This window comes from Typopeltis vanoorti, chromosome 7 (genome assembly GCF_054136105.1).
Source record: "Typopeltis vanoorti isolate ZY-2024b chromosome 7, IOZ_Tvanoo_1.0, whole genome shotgun sequence".
Taxonomy (NCBI): domain Eukaryota; kingdom Metazoa; phylum Arthropoda; class Arachnida; order Uropygi; family Thelyphonidae; genus Typopeltis; species Typopeltis vanoorti.
Window position 1 is genome coordinate 13,724,949 of NC_143555.1, and position 19,589 is coordinate 13,744,537.

The window sequence follows — 19,589 nt, forward strand, 5'->3', positions numbered from 1 at the left end:
ATTGAAAATGTCAACTGTGTTGTGAATGGAGAACCTGTGGAACAAGTAAAACATTTCAGCTACTTAGGCACGATTTTTACTGAAGATGGTAAATTAAATATAGAAATAGACAACAGAATCAGCAAAGCTGATATGGTGGAAAGTCAATTGAATAAATTCATATGGAATAAGAGAGAAATTAGTTGGAACACTAAATTAGCTGTACACAAGACAGTGTTCAAACCAGTTTTAACTTATGGATCTGAGAGCTGGGTCAGAAGTAAAACACTTGACCAAAGACTAGAGACTGCAGATATGAGAGTCCTGAAAAAGATTAGAGACGTGAACAGATGGCATCAATGGCAATATCATATTAAAAATGAGGATATTAGGAAAGAACTTGCCATTGTCAGCATCCAGGAATGCGTTAGCAGAGCTAATCTCAGGTGGTATGGTCACTTAAATAGAATGGGAGAGAAAAGATTAGCAAAACAAATGTTCTCTTCCAGGTTGGCAGGAAAACGACCCAGAGGAAGACCAAGATATAGGTGGATTGATACAGTACAAAGTGCCTTAGACGATAGAAATATAAGATCTGATAATGTTGGAGTCTTGACAAGTAACAGACTGATTTGGAGGAAAATTGTAGATAGGAAGTTAGTAATGATGTAATTTTTTCATGTAGTACTATCATATCCTGTACACCCCTTGAGGGTACATGGCAGGAATTTGATGATGATGATGATGTAAACCGAACCTAGTTCAAAAACACACCAGATTAAAAGTATACAATACCAGTCCTACTGTATGAAATCTGGACAATAAAACAAAAAGACAAATGAAGATTAATAACAGCTGAAATGAAGTTTACGAGAAAAACTGCAAAATATACTCTATTCGATCACAAAAGAAATGAAGAAATTATGAACGAATTAAACCAGGAATCAGTAATAGAAAAAATTAAAAAATATAAACATAAATGGATGGATCACGCTGAAAGAATGAAAACAGAAAGATTAATAAAACAAGCCTTAAATTACAAAATATTAGGAAAAAGAAAATCAGGACATCCTCTAAAGAGATTCAACGATGACTTCTAAGGCTGGAGAAGGCCACTATAGTCCTAAATCCTTGAAAAACATGATGACAATAATGATGACAATCAAATCAATCTCTCTACAGTTTTAATCAGTATAGCCACCACACCTATGCAGGAAGCACTTCCTTCAAAGATAATATACATAAATCATGAGCAACCACAACTCCCAAATCCACATTGATCTGTAAGTGGCAGGATGTGACAGACTCAGATCTTGACATCATCTCTCCTTGTAATCTTCAAAACAGCTTATTGACAAGGGATTTAACGTTTCCAATGCTTGGAAAGAAGAGTGGAACAACATGTTGCACTCTTTTCTGTGTCGAACACTGTTCGACAAAGAAGTTATAAAGGCTCCAATTAGTCGACCATCTGGCTTTAATCTCCCTTGTCATGCCTGGCAAACATTTAACTGGTCTTAGAACTGAACAAGGCAGGAGTGTGGCATACTTGCATTCCTGGAGCATCAATGAATGTAGTTTATAAGCCTTCCTGGCAACCCATCAGACACTGAATATATCGACAAAGGCAGCTGAATGGCTGATGAATTTGACATCAACCTATGATACAAATGATGACTTTTTATAATGGTTTACTCTTATATTTTATATACTCTGTTCTGTTTTTGAAAGATTGGTTTTACTTTTAATTAAACCTGCTCTGTACCATATGATAAATAAATTTAAAAAATATTATTTTTAAAGTGCTGAAAGAGTTCAGTGGATTTCAAACAAGCAATCTGAGAGCACACACAAAAAAAAAATCCTGTCACAACACAAAGAACCAACATTTAAGTAAATGTGGAAACAGTTCTAAACTGCAATGAACAAAAGAGCTAATATCATATCATGGAAACCTCTAGGGATTTGAGGTGGTTTACAGATGAAGATGGGCTTAAAATGAGTACCACTGAATTTTTTTAAAAAAGTAATATACTCGTATCCATTGAAATTTAAAGAGTACTTCCATGCTCACACTGTCTCTAAAAATAGTGTTCAGATGTAACAGCTTCTACACAGTATTCTGATTTCCATGACTTTTGTCAAATCTTACATCATATTTAGCCAAAGCACCATTATATGGCAAACTTAGCAAACTCAATAATCAATCCATATATCTCATCATATAAAAAGAAAATCAACTGAGAAAAAAAAGAATTGATATGGAAGAGTAGGAAAGTAGGGTACGAGAGCTTGTGAATGGAGAAGTGAGTGGCATGAGTGAAGAGAATGAGAAAGAAGAAACACAGAGAAAGGGAAATAGCAGAGGAGTCATGCAGAGATGGATGCAGGAGTGGACAGGAAAGGATTGAGATGGCTAGGATGTGCGAAGAGGAACATTCAAGTGAAGTGAGGAATATATGACTGGTGATAAAAGGAATTATGGGGGGGGGGGGGGGTTGTATTTGTTCACAAATGCCAGAAATATCTGAAACAAGGGTTATGAAATTTTTGCACTGATCAAAGTTCATTATTCACTTAAAATTTGTCGGAATAAGTGAGATGAGCTTGAACAAGGATGATATCCTGACAAAAATAGACACGGAGGTATAAGATGTTTTTCATGAAGACAGGTCAGGGAGGAAGCATTGTGATGGTGCTGGTAGCAGAAGGGTTATGCCCATTCATGGTGGAAATGAAAAGAGCAAATAGTGGCTGTGGTTTGGATGGAGTATGGTATGAATTAAGGAACGAAGAGAAAAATCTTGATAACTTGGGATGGGGAACATATGAAAATCAGGTACATTAAGTAAAAAGTGATGCTGAGTCTAGTCAGTATGCAAATGAGCCACAGCATAAAAGTGAGCATTTTGGAGTTGTTTTCCATTTCCTGTCTGGAGTGAGAACAAGACATTTCATGATAGCAAAAATCTTGGATATGGCTGCAAGACATTTAACTGATGAATTCAGGTGGCAAACCATCGTAATACTAGATGGCTGGCTGAAGTCAGGCAGAGATAGCCAGATGGTAGCATGCGAGTTGAGCATGGTTCACAGACTGTACAACCAAATCCAACAGTCAACAAACAGCATCCATGAGATACAGTGAAGTGAGGCCACAGGTTATAAAAGACCACAGTAGGTGACTAATATTCCTGATTATCTGATCCCCAAAACAGGAATGCTATTCTGAATCAGCTACAGGAATATTGATATCTGCTTCCACCGTGCACAGAAGGCTTCATGAAGATGGTCTGTATGCTATGCAATGGGTAGTCTCTGTGCTCCTATCTCAAAGCCACAGGAGAGAACTAAAATGAGCTGCTGTAGGATGGAACAGGCTCCACATCAACTGGACCAATGGGGGGGGGGTCAGTATTGTTTACAGATGAGTTCCAATTTGCTCTACAAAGTGATATGCTCTGATCTGGAGAGAATCAGGGAAACCTTTAAGGGATGATAACGTGCTATCATCCCTCTGTGAAAAGGACATATAGCGGAGGTAACGTAATGGTTTAAGGAAGCATCTTGTTGGGTGAATGCAACAACCTGTATGTGCTTCTTGTATGTGAACGATGAATGCTGCAACTTATTGAGATGATGTTCTGGATCCCTATGTTCATCCACATGCAGGTGTGATAAAGGAGACATTTATCCTACAAGGCGATAATGTTCATCCTCATCAAGTGAACCTCGTGGACTAACTAATATCTTCAAGAAGACACTATCGTACATATGGACAGGCTACCCAAGTCTCCTAACCTTAATTGTATTCAGCATGTCTGGAATGCACTAGGTAAATGTGTTGCTGCTCTCAACCTCTCTCCCCAAAACCTTGCATGAATCAAGAGAGTTTTACAGGAGCAATGGCTGTTATTATGAACATTTCCTGGACATTATTATAAACCATATGAAACAACATTGTGAGCACTGTTTTGCTGTGAGGTGTGACCACCTTACTTATTGAGGCAATTTGACAATCACATTTTGACCTCTTGTTTTTGACCACTGTCTTCATGTACCCATTTGTCACTGAATTAAACTATTTATTTCCAATTTCTGGGTATCCCTTCCTGTCACATCTCATATCATACTGCTTTTCACTGAACTGCATAAAAATTCATCATACAGTTTTTGAGTTATCATGAATTTTTTGTTCTCTTTGTTCCTTAATTTATGGAAACCAGTATAGATTGGAATGTAGAGACAGCATCTGGGAACAAAGAGAATGAATTTCTTGAATATTTTTTTTAGAAACAACTACCTTAGGCAGTATGTAACAGAGGGTACACAAGAATCAACGATTGTAGTTTTGATATCTCATTAGAGCAGTGCTTCCCAAACTTCTGAATGTCAGGGGCCCCCTTTGGAAAAATTAAAATATTTCACGCTCCCTCCCCTGCACTCGAAAAACAATCGTAATATAGACATATATTATTATAATATTTATTGTATTTATATTCAATACAAAACATACACAGTGAATATTGCAAACATTAAATGTAAATATTACATTTTTAGCATCTTACATACGTATTTGACATGGCACATTATCTCATATTTTATATAGATAGATATATTGTTATTGTACATTTGCAGTACAAGCACATGAAAAGTAAAACGATTAGTAATAAATAAATAAGAATTAAAAACTTAAAAGAAGTTTAATAACAATTTAATGTGATGTATGTGTTTCAATACTACTACACCAATATCAGGTGAAATATTTTAAACTACAATTCTTAGATTTCTGCTTTGAAATGAAACTTATATGAATAAGCATATATTTATTAATATTCATTAAGTGCCGAAATACGCCGGAAGCAAAATTTGTGAACCCACACCAATGTGTGATTTTTTCCATTAAAATATAAAAAATAACAAAAAAAGAAATAATAAATAATAAATAGGTTTCTTTTAAGATCAAAAAAATCTACTTAGTCTTAAAAGATTTTAAATTTTTTTCATTATTTCACGGTCCCCTCAACAAAACCCACATCCCCCAAGGGGGCCGCGGCCCACAGTTTGGGAAGCGCTGCATTAGAGGATGTTATTGTAAATGGTACCATATAAGGACTTCTGTGAGAAAGGGATGTGCAGAATATAAGTCTGGTGATTATAACAAACTCAAGATTTGGCTTGAGAGAAACTGGATGAAAAAGAGATCATTGCTACTTTGGCTCTGTTCAGGAACTATCTGGTGGAAGAAATGGTTCAATGCAATTCCAAAAGTCATCATCAAATTCCTGACATGTACCCTCAAGGGGTGTACATGATATGAAATGATAGTACTACATGAAAAATTTACATCATTACTAACTTCCTATCTACAATTTTCCTCCAAATCAGTCTGTTACTTGTCAAGACTTCAACATTGTCAGATCTTATATTTCTATCGTCTAAGGTACTTTGTACCGTATCAATCCACCTATATCTTGGTCTTCCTCTGGGTCATTTTCCTGCCAACCTGACAGAGAACACTTGTTTTGCTAAATCTTTCTTCGCCCATTCTGTTTAAGTAATCATACTACCTGAGATTAGCTCTGCTAACGCATTCCTGGATGCTGACAATGTCAAGTTCTTTCCTAATATCCTCGTTTTTAATATGATATTGCCATTGATGCCATCTGTTCATGCCTCTAATCTTTCTCAGAACTCTCATATCTGCGGTCTCTAGTCTTTGGTCAAGTGTTTTACTTCTGACCCAGTTCTCAGATACATAAGTTAAAACTGGTTTGAACACTGTCTTGTATACAGCTAATTTAGTGTTCCGACTAATTTCTCTCTTGTTCGATAAGAATTTATTCGATTCACTACCTACCACTTGTTCCACAGGTTACCCATTCACAACACAGTTGACATTTTCAACAATTCTACCTATTTTCATTGTATTCGTCTTTTTAATGCTGACCTTCATACCATATCTATTACAACAGTTATTCAATTTTAGTCAGGGAATCTAGCATTTCTGGTCGAATATCATCTACTCCTGCTACCTTTCCACATTTCAAGCCTTTGATAGCTTTTTCTACTTCAAGTATGGATATGTATTCCTGACTGTATGCCTGTTGAGTGTTTTTTACCACTGTGCTATCACTGCTTGTTTCATTTAGCAATTTATCAAAGTAATTACTCCATACTTCAAGGATATCTTTTTCTCTCATTTTCAAGTCACCTTTATCATCTCTAACTCCTTTTACAGCACTCTTTCCTCCATTTCTAAGCTTCTTCAACAACCTCCAGGATATCTTACCACATTCTTGATATTTATTTTCTATGTTCTTGCCAAACTCCTCCCATGACTTTTTGTTTAGCTAGTTTTAAACAGTGTTTAGCTTTCTTACATTTGCTTCTGTATACTCTAAGAGCATAATCTGACTTATTTGCCAGTAACTTTTGATATGCTTTCTTCTTTTTCTTCACTGCCTCTCTAACTTCCTGTGTCCTCCATGGAGTTCTGATTTTTCTATCCTTGCAGACAACCTCACCACATGCCTCTCTCTGGCTGAATCAAACAGCGTTTTCTTCAGGGCTTGCTACTGAATCTCCAAGGTTTGGTTGCTGTTCTCAAACTCTTATTTTTTCTTCAATAATCTTTGTGTATTTTAGTCTACAGTTCACATCTGAGAGCTTCTCAACTTTTATTCGCTTTAAAACTTTCTTACATGTTATTCTTTTCAATATGAAATTCAATTTTATCCTGCTCAAGACTAAATAGTGATCACTTCCAATTTCAAATCCTCTGTACACTCAGGTGTCCTGTACCAGGGATAAAACATCACTATCAACAATAACATAGTTTTCTTATTCCTTGCCTCTTCTCTCCATGTGAATTTGTGCACATTTTTATGTTGGAACATGGTGTTAGTAATAACCAGTCCATGTCCTGAGCAGAAATCCAACAAATATTTGCCATTATTATTAGCTTCGCTCTTTTCTCCAAATTTTCCCAAAATATTTTTCTATGTCTCACAATCATTTCCTACTGTGCTATTTAGATCCCCAACAAGGACCAACTTTTCCTTTTTCATTGTGTCAGTTGCTTTTTCTAAAGCATCAAAAAATTCCTCCACTTCTATCTTAGTAGAACCTTCTGTGGGACTATTGGCACAAATAAGTCTCATTTTCCAATTCCCCATTCTGATATTAGCCCACATTACTCTTCTTGAGACTGATTGCCATTGAAGAAGATTAGCCTCGTATTTTGTGTTGAATACTATGGCTACTCCTTTTTCTTGATTGTCATTTCCTGAATATAACATTTTGTATTTATTGCTCAGAAAGATCTGGCCAGTTTTGGTCTTTTTTGTTTAGATGCCCCTATTATGTCGATCTGGTACTTATCTAATTCTTCAGCTAGCTCCATTTCTTTGCCAATCAGGCTTCTTATGTTGATAATACCGATCTTTAACTCTGTTGATGTTGAGTTGGGGTGTGTTTTCAGATTTGTTCCAGTAGCTGACTTTTCGCTGTTCGCCCTGGTTCCCTGGCAAAAACAACGTTATCCTTGTTTAACTGGGTGACGCTCCAGCCGGCATGAAATTTTGTCATGTTGTACCATCGTTTTTTATTTTGGTTTAACCAATAAGAATACAATTTGGTCGGCTAAATCCCAAATTGCCAGCCCATCCTCGTTCGTTCAATATCCAAGTAGATACCCAACAGGGTGTACCACGAGAAGGTGAGGAATGGACATTAGGTCAGAAGCCCTGGTCGGTTCTGCGCATTCCTTTAAAGGCTATATGGAGATCTCCTCTCGGTTATACAGCTTTGACCCTTAAGCACCCCTTAATTCCAAAGGTTGGGAGGTTAAATAAAGTAGATATGAAATGAATAAAGAAAGAATGATAAATAAGAGCTGAGGCATGCAATTTGGAAGATGAAAGCATCACAGAGGCAGAACAAGATGAGTGGTAATAATCAGTTGCATGAGAAATAGAAAAAGAAGACAACAAAGCTGACTCACTTTAATCTTCTTCTTCTTTCACTATGCCTTATCCCATGTTAAACGGGGTCGGCGCACCGATTTTTAACCTTCCTCTTCCAAGTTCTCCGGTCCAGGGCGTCCTTCGGACTCCATCCTTTCTCCCTAAGATCCTTTGTCACCTTATCCCTCCACCTGAGCTTGGACCTGCCTCTTTTCCTCCTTCCCTCCAACTCCATATACTCCACTTGTGTTCAACATACTCCTCACCCTTCCTCTCTACATGTCCGAACCACCTCAGCCTACTTTCTTGTATCTTCTTGCCAATTGGTCCCACTTTAACCGTCCCTCTGATGTAGTCATTCCTTATCCTGTCCTTCTTTGTTACACCACTCATCCATCTCAACATCTGCATCTCCGCTACCTCCATCTTCCTCTCCTGTGCCTTTGTTATAGGCCACGTCTTCGCGCTATGAAGCATCGCCGGCCTCACCACCATCTTATACAGCTTTCCTTTCCTCTTACAACTCACTCTCTTGTTGCACAGGACCCCGCTCATCTTCCTCCAGTTCATCCAGCTGCATGTTATTCGGTGCTGTATTTCCTCATCCAGGTCACCATTCCTCTCGACGACTGACCCAAGGTACTTGAATTTCTTCCCTGGAATTAGCCGTTCACCCTGAAGTCGTATGATCATATCCTCGTCACTCCCCGTTGACATATATTCAGTCTTCTCCCAGTTAATTTTCATGCCTCTCTCTCCTCCAATACCTTTCTCCACTCTTCCAGGGTATTTTCAAGCTTCTCTCGGGATGATTCGCATAGAACAATGTTGTCGGCAAATAGCATGCTCCATGGTGCCTCCTTCTTGACATCCTACACTAGTACATCCATGACCAGGTCAAAGAGGTAGGGTAGGGTAATAAGGGTAGCAAAAGTGCAGTAAGCAGCAGTTAGCTAATGAGGCCACATTCCAGGGAATTCTTTTGATACATGGCCAGCAGAAAGAATGATTATAGAAGAATGATGTTGTGTAGTGAAAATGGTAAAATGATAATCCCTGAATAGGATATAGTTGAGATGTTAAATGAGCAACTCAAAGGTATTTCATCCTTGTGAATGACTGTGACATCATGCAGACCTTCAGAGCAGTGAGAAGGGAAATGATGAATTGTGAGTAAGCTTAAAGTCGATAAGGCTATAGGACTTGATAATAAATCACCATATGTTTTGAGGGAATGTACCAGATAGTTAACAGCTTTGATGTACCTTTTTTAACATGAGTCTTAGATTGGACAACATTTCAAAGGAGTGGAAAAAGGGTAAAATTGTTCCACTGTATGGGAGGGATTGGAACTAAGGTTTCAAATTATAGGGCCAATCTGTTTGTCTGGAATGACCATCACAGTGTCCTAGAGGTTAGTAAGGACAGAGATTTAAAACTAGCAGTGTTCTCTTTCATAGATAACATAAGTTTGCTAAATGACAATCATGTTTTAATAATCTACTTACTTATTATAGTAAGGTGACAAATGCATCAGACAAGTGGGATGCATAAACAGTGGTACATTTAGATTTTGAAAAGGCCTTCGATAGATTGCCACATAAGTTGATAACTGAATTGGAACAAATGGGGTTGGATAGTAAATTATTATGCAGATTGGATAGGTATCTGCAGGTTGTACATGGGGAAAGTGATATCCTAGAAGAACACCAATGCCTCAATGATCTGGTTTGGGGACAAATGCTATTTAACTTGTATGTTAATGATAGTGGGAAAAGTTTTTAATGGTAATATGCAGTTGTTTGCAGGTGATGCAAAACTGGGAAGAACTATTTAGAGTAGAACAGTTTGTCCATTCTCCCAATCAATTGAAGTTTCACAAAACTAAAATGAGTGGAGTTAGAGTTAAATGTTGCAAGGTGTAAGGTTATGTTGGGAAGCAAAGATAGGATACAGAGTTTAAGATTGGTGAGAATATCTTAAAGGAAGTGGAGGAGATGAGAGATCTAGGATGGAAACTAAAATTTCATGATCTTTCACTAAAATTGTGAGAGCAACACAGCATATTACGGCAATGATGGAGACGAACAATGAGAGGTAGAAGGAAGGATATTATGATTTCACTGTATAAGGCTTTAATCAGACCAGACTGCATATGAATTACTGAACAGATTTCGTTACCTAGTTTTCAAGGAGGAGGAAGAGATGTTGGAAAGAGTCCAGAGATGATTGACTAAAGTAGTTTCTGGTTCTCTGTAATGTTGAGTATGAAGACTGACTGAGAAAATGCGAATTACAATATCTAGTGGCTTAAGCAGGGGGGGGGGGGGTACAACTGAGATATGTATTAGCAAGGGGCTATTACTAGATTAATGTAGATGAGATTTTTCAAAGAATAGAAACAATGGGAGAACAAGAGGCCATCCCTGGAAGCTGTATAAGGAAGGTATGAACAGGATGGGGGGGGGGGTTGTGTGGAGAGTGGTGCAGACACTGAATGCATCTAAGGATGGTGTGATGAGCTATGTGACTCCATGAAGATGATGATAACATCTATTCCATTCACAAATCCCTCTGCAGCTCTAATTATAGTCACATACAAATTTTACTCAAAACTGAAATGAAAGGACATAAATTTTACATGGTAAACTGCTAATGGATAGTGACATATCCAATGAAGTCACTAGACAGTTTTAAACAGCTGAGAGAATAATCTTTATGCATATAGTCATTATCACAAAAATTCCTATTTTTGTGGTTGTTAGAAACTTTTCCTGCCTTTTAATATCAATCATGTTAGGACAAGTGATTAGGGAGAAGAACGAAATTTGTTAATGTGTTTCCTTGAAGAATTAGATATTGGGGAAAACAGTTCCAAAGGACAGAGGTATATGGAATAAAGAAAGAGTATGAGAAATTGCTCAGTGAATTTGGAGGCAAATGGCATATGGATGTCAACTAGCAGATGCTGGTGTTCTGACTTGATGAAAGAGAAGTAGAGAAATGGTGGTGGCCAGTTCAGTGAAACAGTGTACATGGAAATAACTATAGTAAAGATATGATATATGCAGAGACAAAGAGTCTATTGGAAAGCAACTGGAAAGAGTCAGTGAGATGTATAAAATCAAGCATGAATGTTATCAAAAGTGAGGGAAAGTGAAGCATGGTCTTTCTTCCAGAAGTAAGGCAAATTACATTTTGAGTATTTAGTAATTCCATAAATTTTAGATCATTAAAATTTACAAAATTATCTTCTCACCACTTGATAATGGCTAGTAAGTGGTGTGTAAAGCATTAAGTTTTGTGAAGAATAAAGAGGAATGGAGTGTACTGTGGTCAATAAAGCTATGAAAAGGAATCACTGTTAGTGAGAAAAGATAACTAATGGATAGGAGGAAGAGTGGGTGAAAGCACAGAGCCTTGAGGTACTATGGCAGACTGGGGGGGGGGCATCCACAAGACATGCAATGAATGACAAAAGAAGAAGCTGGCAATCTAGTCACAAATAAAGTGCAATGTCTGCTTATATTAGCCAATAGTTAATTCAATAAAGTGGCACTATCTCAATTTACAAAACCAAACAGTTATCAGCTATCCTTACCTATTTACTGATTTTTATCAAATACACTTTTAGCTAATGTAAAATTATCATCACTAATAATAAAAGTTTGAGAAAATTTCCAGTTAACCTAAGAAAGGTTTGCTAGGTCCATTTCTTATTACATAAAAAAAGGTGGAATAAATCCAGTATATTTTGAATAAAAATAACATTGAAATACAATTAAATTATCACATTACTCAAAACACATAAAATAATACATATGTTTTATGAAGTAATTTGAACAACATTAAAGATAAATAAGAATCCAAAATTTGCTTAAGTCATTAAATTACCTTCCAGTTTTGCATTTGGATAAAGTTTGCCCCATGGAACTTTAGGTTTCTTTGGTAAAGACTGTAAATATGTTCTTGCCTAGCAAAATACATAATGCAACAGGAAATGCTGAAAATCATTAGCATTTGCAAAACATTTTAATGAAGCCTATGTTTATATGAAATAAATAAATACATATATTTGGATTACATCCTGATACTGTGAAACTTAAGTACTAGAGTGCTGATATGCAAGCTTTACACACACATATAATAGTCAATGGAGTGTATTAGTAAATAGAGGTTTGTGAATACTGGAAATATACCCTGATGTTTTAAAAGAAGAAGTTCAATATGCAACAGGAAACATGAATGGTCGGGTGAAGATGAGATGCTGATAGAAAATATTTAAAGCATGTCGTGAACTAATCATAACTGTGCTAAATAAAATCAACAGAGGTTTATTAATACTGGAAATATGTCTTGATATTTTAAAAGTTAATTAAGATGATGTGGAGAGCTTGCAGGAAGTTTCAAATAGGTTGTCAGTATGGGCAAAAGTTAAGGGGTGTCAGTTTAATGTCGAGAAATGTAAAATTACATAAAAACATAAAATAGGGTGCTTAAGGGTCAAAGCTGTATAATTGAGAGGAGACCTCTACATAGCCTTTAAAGGAATGTGGAAAACTGACCAGGGCTTCTGACCTAATGTCCAATCCTCACCTTCTCGTGGTGAAGGTGAGGATTGGTATCTACAGGGTGAAGTACACCCTGTTGGGTATCTACTTGGATACTGAACGAACGAGGATGGGCTGGCAATTTGGGATTTAGCCGACCAAATTGTATTCTTATTGGTTAAACCAAAATAAAAAACGATGGTACAACATGACAAAATTTCATGCCGGCTGGAGCGTCACCCAGTTAAACAAGGATAACGTTGTTTTTGCCAGGGAACCAGGGCGAACAGCGAAAAGTCAGCTACTGGAACAAATCTGAAAACACACCCCAACTCAACATCAACAGAGTTAAAGATCGGTATTATCAACATAAGAAGCCTGATTGGCAAAGAAATGGAGCTAGCTGAAGAATTAGATAAGTACCAGATCGACATAATAGGGGCATCTAAACAAAAAAGACCAAAACTGGCCAGATCTTTCTGAGCAATAAATACAAAATGTTATATTCAGGAAATGACAATCAAGAAAAAGGAGTAGCCATAGTATTCAACACAAAATACGAGGCTAATCTTCTTCAATGGCAATCAGTCTCAAGAAGAGTAATGTGGGCTAATATCAGAATGGGGAATTGGAAAATGAGACTTATTTGTGCCAATAGTCCCACAGAAGGTTCTACTAAGATAGAAGTGGAGGAATTTTTTGATGCTTTAGAAAAAGCAACTGACACAATGAAAAAGGAAAAGTTGGTCCTTGTTGGGGATCTAAATAGCACAGTAGGAAATGATTGTGAGACATAGAAAAATATTTTGGGAAAATTTGGAGAAAAGAGCGAAGCTAATAATAATGGCAAATATTTGTTGGATTTCTGCTCAGGACATGGACTGGTTATTACTAACACCATGTTCCAACATAAAAATGTGCACAAATTCACATGGAGAGAAGAGGCAAGGAATAAGAAAAGTCTCACTGACTATGTTACTGTTGATAGCGATGTTTTCTTCCTGGTGCAGGACACCAGCGTGTACAGAGGATTTGAAATTGGAAGTGATCACTGTTTAGTCTTGAGCAGGATAAAATTGAATTTCATATTGAAAAGAATAACATGTAAGAAAGTTTTAAAGCGAATAAAAGTTGAGCAGCTCTCAGATGTGAACTGTAGACTAAAATACACAAAGATTATTGAAGAAAAAATGAAAGAGTTTGAGAACAGGAATCAAATCTTGGAGATTCAGTGGCAAGCCTTGAAGAAAGCCCTGATTGATTCAGCTAGAGAGGCATGTGGTAAAGTTGTCTGCAAGGAAAGAAAAATTAGAACTCCATGGTGGACACAGGAAGTTAAAGAGGCAGTGAAGGAAAAGAAGAAAGCCTATCAAAAGTTCCTGGCAAAAACATCAGCTTGTGCTCTTAGAGAATACAGAGACAAATGCAAGAATGCTAAACATTGTGTAAAACTAGCTAAACAAAAGTCATGCGAGGACTTTGGCAAGAATATAGAAAATAAATATCAAGAAGGTGGCAAAGTATTCTGGAGGTTGTTGAAGAAGCTTAGGAATGGAGGAAACAGTGCTGTAAAAGGAGTTAGAGATGATAAAGGTAACATGAAAACGGGAGAAAAAGATATCCTTGAAGTATGGAGTAATTACTTTGAAAAACCGCTAAATGAAATAAGCAGCAATGACAGCACAGTGGTAAAAAACACTGACCAGGCATGCAGTCAAGAATACATATCCATACTTGAAGGTAAAAAGCCATCAGAGGCTTCAAATGTGGAAAGGCAGCAGGAGTAGATGATATTCGACCAGAAATGCTGAAGTATGGTGGTATAAAAGTCTTACAGTGGCTGCACTGCATAGTTCAGAAAGTCTGGACAGAGGGACGAATTCCCGATGATTGGAATAGTGCTCTCATAGTCCCCATATATAAAAAGGGAAATAAAACTTAATGTGAGAATTACAGTGATATTTCCCTACTGAGTGTTCCTGGTAAGATCTAAATAAGTATACTTAAGAAATAGTTGAGAAGAATTGTGGTAGAAAAGCTGGGTGAATAACAAGCTGGATTCAGGCCAAATAGAAGCTGTCAGGATCAGATCTTCACTTTACAACAAATAGTCGAGAAAGCATGGGAATATATCAAAGATCTGTATTTAAGTTTTGTCGATTTGGAAAAGGCATATGACAAGGTGCCAAGAGAGAAGCTATTCAATACACTACACTTATATGGTATCAATGGGGCATTATATCAAGCAATACTTAGTCTTTATTTGAGTTGTAAGTCAGCAGTTAGAATTGAAGGAAGTACAGGAAGATGGTTTAATGTTAAATCTGGTGTGAGACAAGGATGTACATTATCACCTCTGTTATTAATTATCTATATGGATCACATTATGAAGGAAAGTGGGTATTAAACCTGATATCAAAATTGGAGATGTTAATGTCAGCTCTTTGATTTATGCAGATGATGTTATACTTCTAAATAAATCCGCTGCAAGTTTGCAAGATTCTCTGACTAAATTGAATAACTGTTGTAATAGTATGGTATGAAGGTCAGCAATAAAAAGACAAAGACAATGAAAATAGGCAGAATCATTGAAAAAGTCAACTGTGTTGTTGAATGGAGAACCTGTGGAAGAAGTAAAACATTTCAGTTACTTAGGCACGATTTTTAGTGAAGATGGTAAATTAAATATAGAAATAGACAATAGAATCAGCAAAGCTGATATGGTGGGAAGTCAATTGAATAAATTCATATGAAATAAGAGAGAAATTAGTCAGAACACTAAATTAGATGTATACAAAACAGTGTTCAAACCAGTTTTAACTTATGGATCTGAGAGCTGGGTCAGAAGTAAAACACTTGACCAAAGACTAGAGACCGCAGATATGAGAGTCCTGAGAAAGATTAGAGGCATGAACAGATGGCATTAATGGCAATATCATATTAAAAATGAGGATATTAGGAAAGAACTTGACATTGTCAGCATCCAGGAATGCGTTAGCAGAGCTAATCTCAGGTGGTATGGTCACTTAAACAGAATGGGCGAAGAAAGATTAGCAAAACAAGTGTTCTCTGTCAGGTTGGCAGGAAAATGACCCAGAGGAAGACCAAGATATAGGTGGATTGATACGGTACAAAGTGCCTTAGACGACAGAAATATAAGGTCTGATAATGTTGGAGTCTTGACAAGTTACAGACTGATTTGGAGGAAAATTGTAGATAGGAAGTTAGTAATGATGTAATTTTTTTCATGTAATACTATTATATCCTGTACACCCCTTGAGGGTACATGGCAGGAATTTGATGATGATGAAAAATGCAATTTGGGGTAATAGATTACAAGCTGTGTATCACATTGATGGATTTTACTCTAGGAAATAGATTAATCTAGAGATTTAGGGGTGGGTTTAGAGGACATATTGCTAAGGTTGCTATATTAGCCCATAAGATTACTTGGCTAGTGAAGAACACATTAACAAGTAGAAATAAGGAAGTTGTAATTCCTCTTAATAAGGTCTTGATATGCCCACATATGGATTACCGTGTGCAAGTCAGGCCCCTGGGTTTTTTGGGGATCAGGAAGCAGTGGAGATAATTCAGAGGCGAGTGACCAAGATGGTGAGTGGCCTGTGGAATGTTCCCTATGAAGATAAATTGAAGGTGTGTGGATTACAGAAGTTGATTTTTAGGAGAAAAAAATAGGAGATATGATAGAAACATTCAAGTTGCTTAAAGGATTTTATAGGATAGATGCAGTAGAAATGTTTCAGCACTTGGCTAGAGGAACCAGAACAAGGGGTCATCCCTGGAAGTTGAATAATGGTCAGTAGGGATGCGAGGACTGGATTTTTTGCTTGGAGAGTGATGAATGAGTGGAATGGGTTGCCAGAGTCAGTTGTAAGTGCTTTGTCTGTTAATGGTTCAAGGAGAGGTATGATAGATTGTGTGGATAGATTGGGTTTCCCACGATGAGTCTTTAGACTCCATGACAGCGCCCGTATAATAATAAAAACTGCAGCATTTTGAATGGCTTTTCTCTTGACACCTTGTCATGTCTTTACAAGTGTCAACAGCATCAAAGTTTTTGGTCCGAACAATTAGATATTCATCATGGCTGGACTGTATAGGCTGCCTGTTGAAGACAATTATATACTCTTTTATACAGTAGTTCTCAGTGTTTGCAATATTACTTTATGTCTACGTTACAGAACCCCAATGCAAGATTGGGTTCTTTAACCCAATACTGTTTTTATCCTTGGTTTCAAAAGTGTATGCTGTTATCAAATTACTTGCTGACTCTTTAAAGACTCTCACAGTACATGCTCATTCTGCAAATCATGATTATGTTTCTTCAATCCTGTGCGATCCATGTGTTTGTATTTCACATGACCAATATGTTCACTGGCTAATTTCCAGTGGCCAAATTGCCTAGCCAATGTATGCATGACTACAGGAACACTAATTTGAATAATTCAAGGTATTACACAAATTACGAAGGATGTCAAGAAAGTAAGTTTCATTTTTAAATATTTTCACTGCAGTGCTGAGATCGCAATGGTGTGCATGCGTGCTGAGTTTATTGATTCCTTAGCAAGGCGTTGGTGCCATTTTTCAGACATTCTCACAGTGTGTACACTTCTTGGTGTGTGTGTGTTTATAATGTCTAAGAAAATCAAATCGCCCTCTGCACGTGAAATCAGGTCAGTTATCCGTTTCTTGAATGCGAGGAACGTTAAAGCAGCTGAAATTCATCGGCAAATTGTTGAGGTTTATGGAGCACACGCAATGAGTGATTAAATGGTACAAAGTAGGGTAAGACTTTTTAATGAAGGAAGGACAGGTGTACACGATGATGAATGGCGCAGGCGACCATCTTTAGTGACTGACGATTTGGTGCGTTCAGTTGAAGAGAAGATTCGACAGAATAGGGGATTCACTATGACGTCACTCTTGCTGCAATTTCTAGAAGTTTCAAGTTCATGTCTTCATGAAATTGTGACGGAAAAACTGAATTATCGGAAATTGTGTTCACACTGGATGCCGAAGTTGCTTACAGAACAACACAAAGTGAATCGGCTGGGCAGTGCATGGGAATTCTTGACACGCTACCATGAGAATGATGATGCTTTCCTGAGCAGACTTGTCACCGGGGATGAGACTTGGGTGTCGCACACAATCCCTAAATCCAAACAACAGTCCATGGAGTGGAGGCACACCTCATCACCAGTCAAGATGAAATTGAAGACAATGGTTTCCAATTGGAAAATCACGTGCGCTGTGTTTCAGGACAGACAAGGAATTTTGCTGATAGACTTCTTGGGTCAGGGCTCCACAATCAACATGAGTATGTACTGCCAAACCCTTAAGAAACTGCGTCATGCAATCCAGAATAAACAACATGGCATGCTTACCAGGGGAGTTGTTTTGATTCATGATAATGCCCGTCCACACACAGCCGGCATAACAAACAACTTCTCGCCACCTTCGGCTGGGAACAATTCCATCATCCCCCATATAGTCCTGACCTTGCATCAAGTGACTTTCACCTGTTCAATCATCTGAAATCTTTCCTTGGTGGCGTGGTTTCAAGATGACTATGAGGTCAAAGAAGAAGTTGGTGCCCCGTTATGATGTGCCTGAACAATGGCAGAAATTATGTAGAAAAGTAGTGAAAGATATCTACTTTAATTTCCAATAAAGTTTTTTTTGTAAGTATATTTTTTTTCTCTGATAGCCAATCCGGAACTTACTTTCTTACTTACTTTTAATTGAACTAGTGGGAAAAATATGCTGCTGAAATGTTCTCTATATATGAGATTATAGCAGCATATTTTTTCCACTAGTTCTTCAATTCTGGGAACTCTGGACTGGTGAATATATTGCACATCAATCACAACTGCACAGATGAGACTTAATTGACTTAATGAGAGAGCCTAAGCATGACTTACAGAATCACTGTTATGAAAATCTTTAAATAATATGTGGTTTGATGCATGCAAGCCTATGCTGAATTGAGAAAGTAGGACAAGATAAGATGAGCAAGCATGCATGGTGGGTGAGATACCTGATCAACAGCTTACAGGCTATCTAGCAGTTTGTATTTATATCCACTTTGCAATGTGTCATTTCTGGTTTAATGTATGATTGGATACCACATGTTACTCTAATCAGTAAACTAAAGCAGATGGGGATAGATATAGGGTTGGTGAGATGGACAGGAGGGTGGTTGATGGAGAGATACCAGAGAGTGGTTTATTCAGGAGTGGAGTCCAAAAGACGGTTTGTGACTAGTGGTGTGCCGCAGGGTTCTGTTCTTGGACCACTACTTTTCAATTTGTTCATTAACGATATAGGAAAGGATCTGAGAGGAAGTGTTCACTTGTTTGCTGATGATGCAAAGTTGAGTAGAGGAATTGTGAGTGCACAGTATGTCAAAATTTTGCAGGATGATTTGGATAGTTTGGAGGACTGGGCTAGGGAAAATGAATGTCAATTTAATGTGGCAAAGTGTAAGGTTATGCATTTTGGAGTAAAAAGATTAGCAGCAGTATATCACATTGGTGGAACCATACTCCAGGAGATTGATGAGGCCAGGGATTTGGGAGTGTTGGTGGATATGGAGTTGAAGTTTAGGGGACACATTGCAAAAGTGGCCAAAACAGCTCATCAAATCACTTGGTTGCTGAAAAAATTAACATGCAGAGACAAACAAGTTATTGTTCCTCTATATCGAGCCTTGATAAGACCCCATCTAGACTACTGTGCCCAGATATGGGTGCCAGAGTTTCTTCTTGATGAGGAGGAGGCGGAGAGGATCCAGAGACGAGTGACCAAGATGATAGCAGGTTTGTGGAATGAACCTTATGAGAACAGGTTGAAGATTTGTGGGTTGCAAAAATTGGTTGATAGGTGGAAAAGGGGTGATATGATTGAGACATTCAAATTACTGAAGGGTTTCTTAGGATTAATCCAGAAGATATTTTTGAGAATAGGATTGGTGGTGGGAGGACTAGGGGCCATACATGGAAGCTAGGCAAGAGTATAGTTAGCAGGGCTGTTAGAACTAGGTTTTTTACTTGGAGAGTGGTGAATGAGT

At 37.5% G+C, this 19,589-nt stretch overlaps 1 protein-coding gene across 2 annotated transcripts in view; it reads right to left on the reverse strand.

Moving 5' to 3' along the window:
• The window catches only part of LOC150104492 (mitogen-activated protein kinase 1-like), a 271,472-nt gene that overhangs the window by 98,060 nt on the left and 153,823 nt on the right, over positions 1 to 19,589 (reverse strand). For both annotated transcript variants that reach the window (XR_016548527.1, XM_090395183.1), the window contains exon 8: positions 11,841 to 11,919. Coding sequence is in view for 1 of the 2 variants with exons in the window: in XM_090395183.1 (XP_090251309.1) it covers positions 11,841 to 11,919 (79 nt within the window). In the remaining variant the exon portion in view is untranslated. The remainder of the gene's footprint in view (positions 1 to 11,840; positions 11,920 to 19,589) is intronic.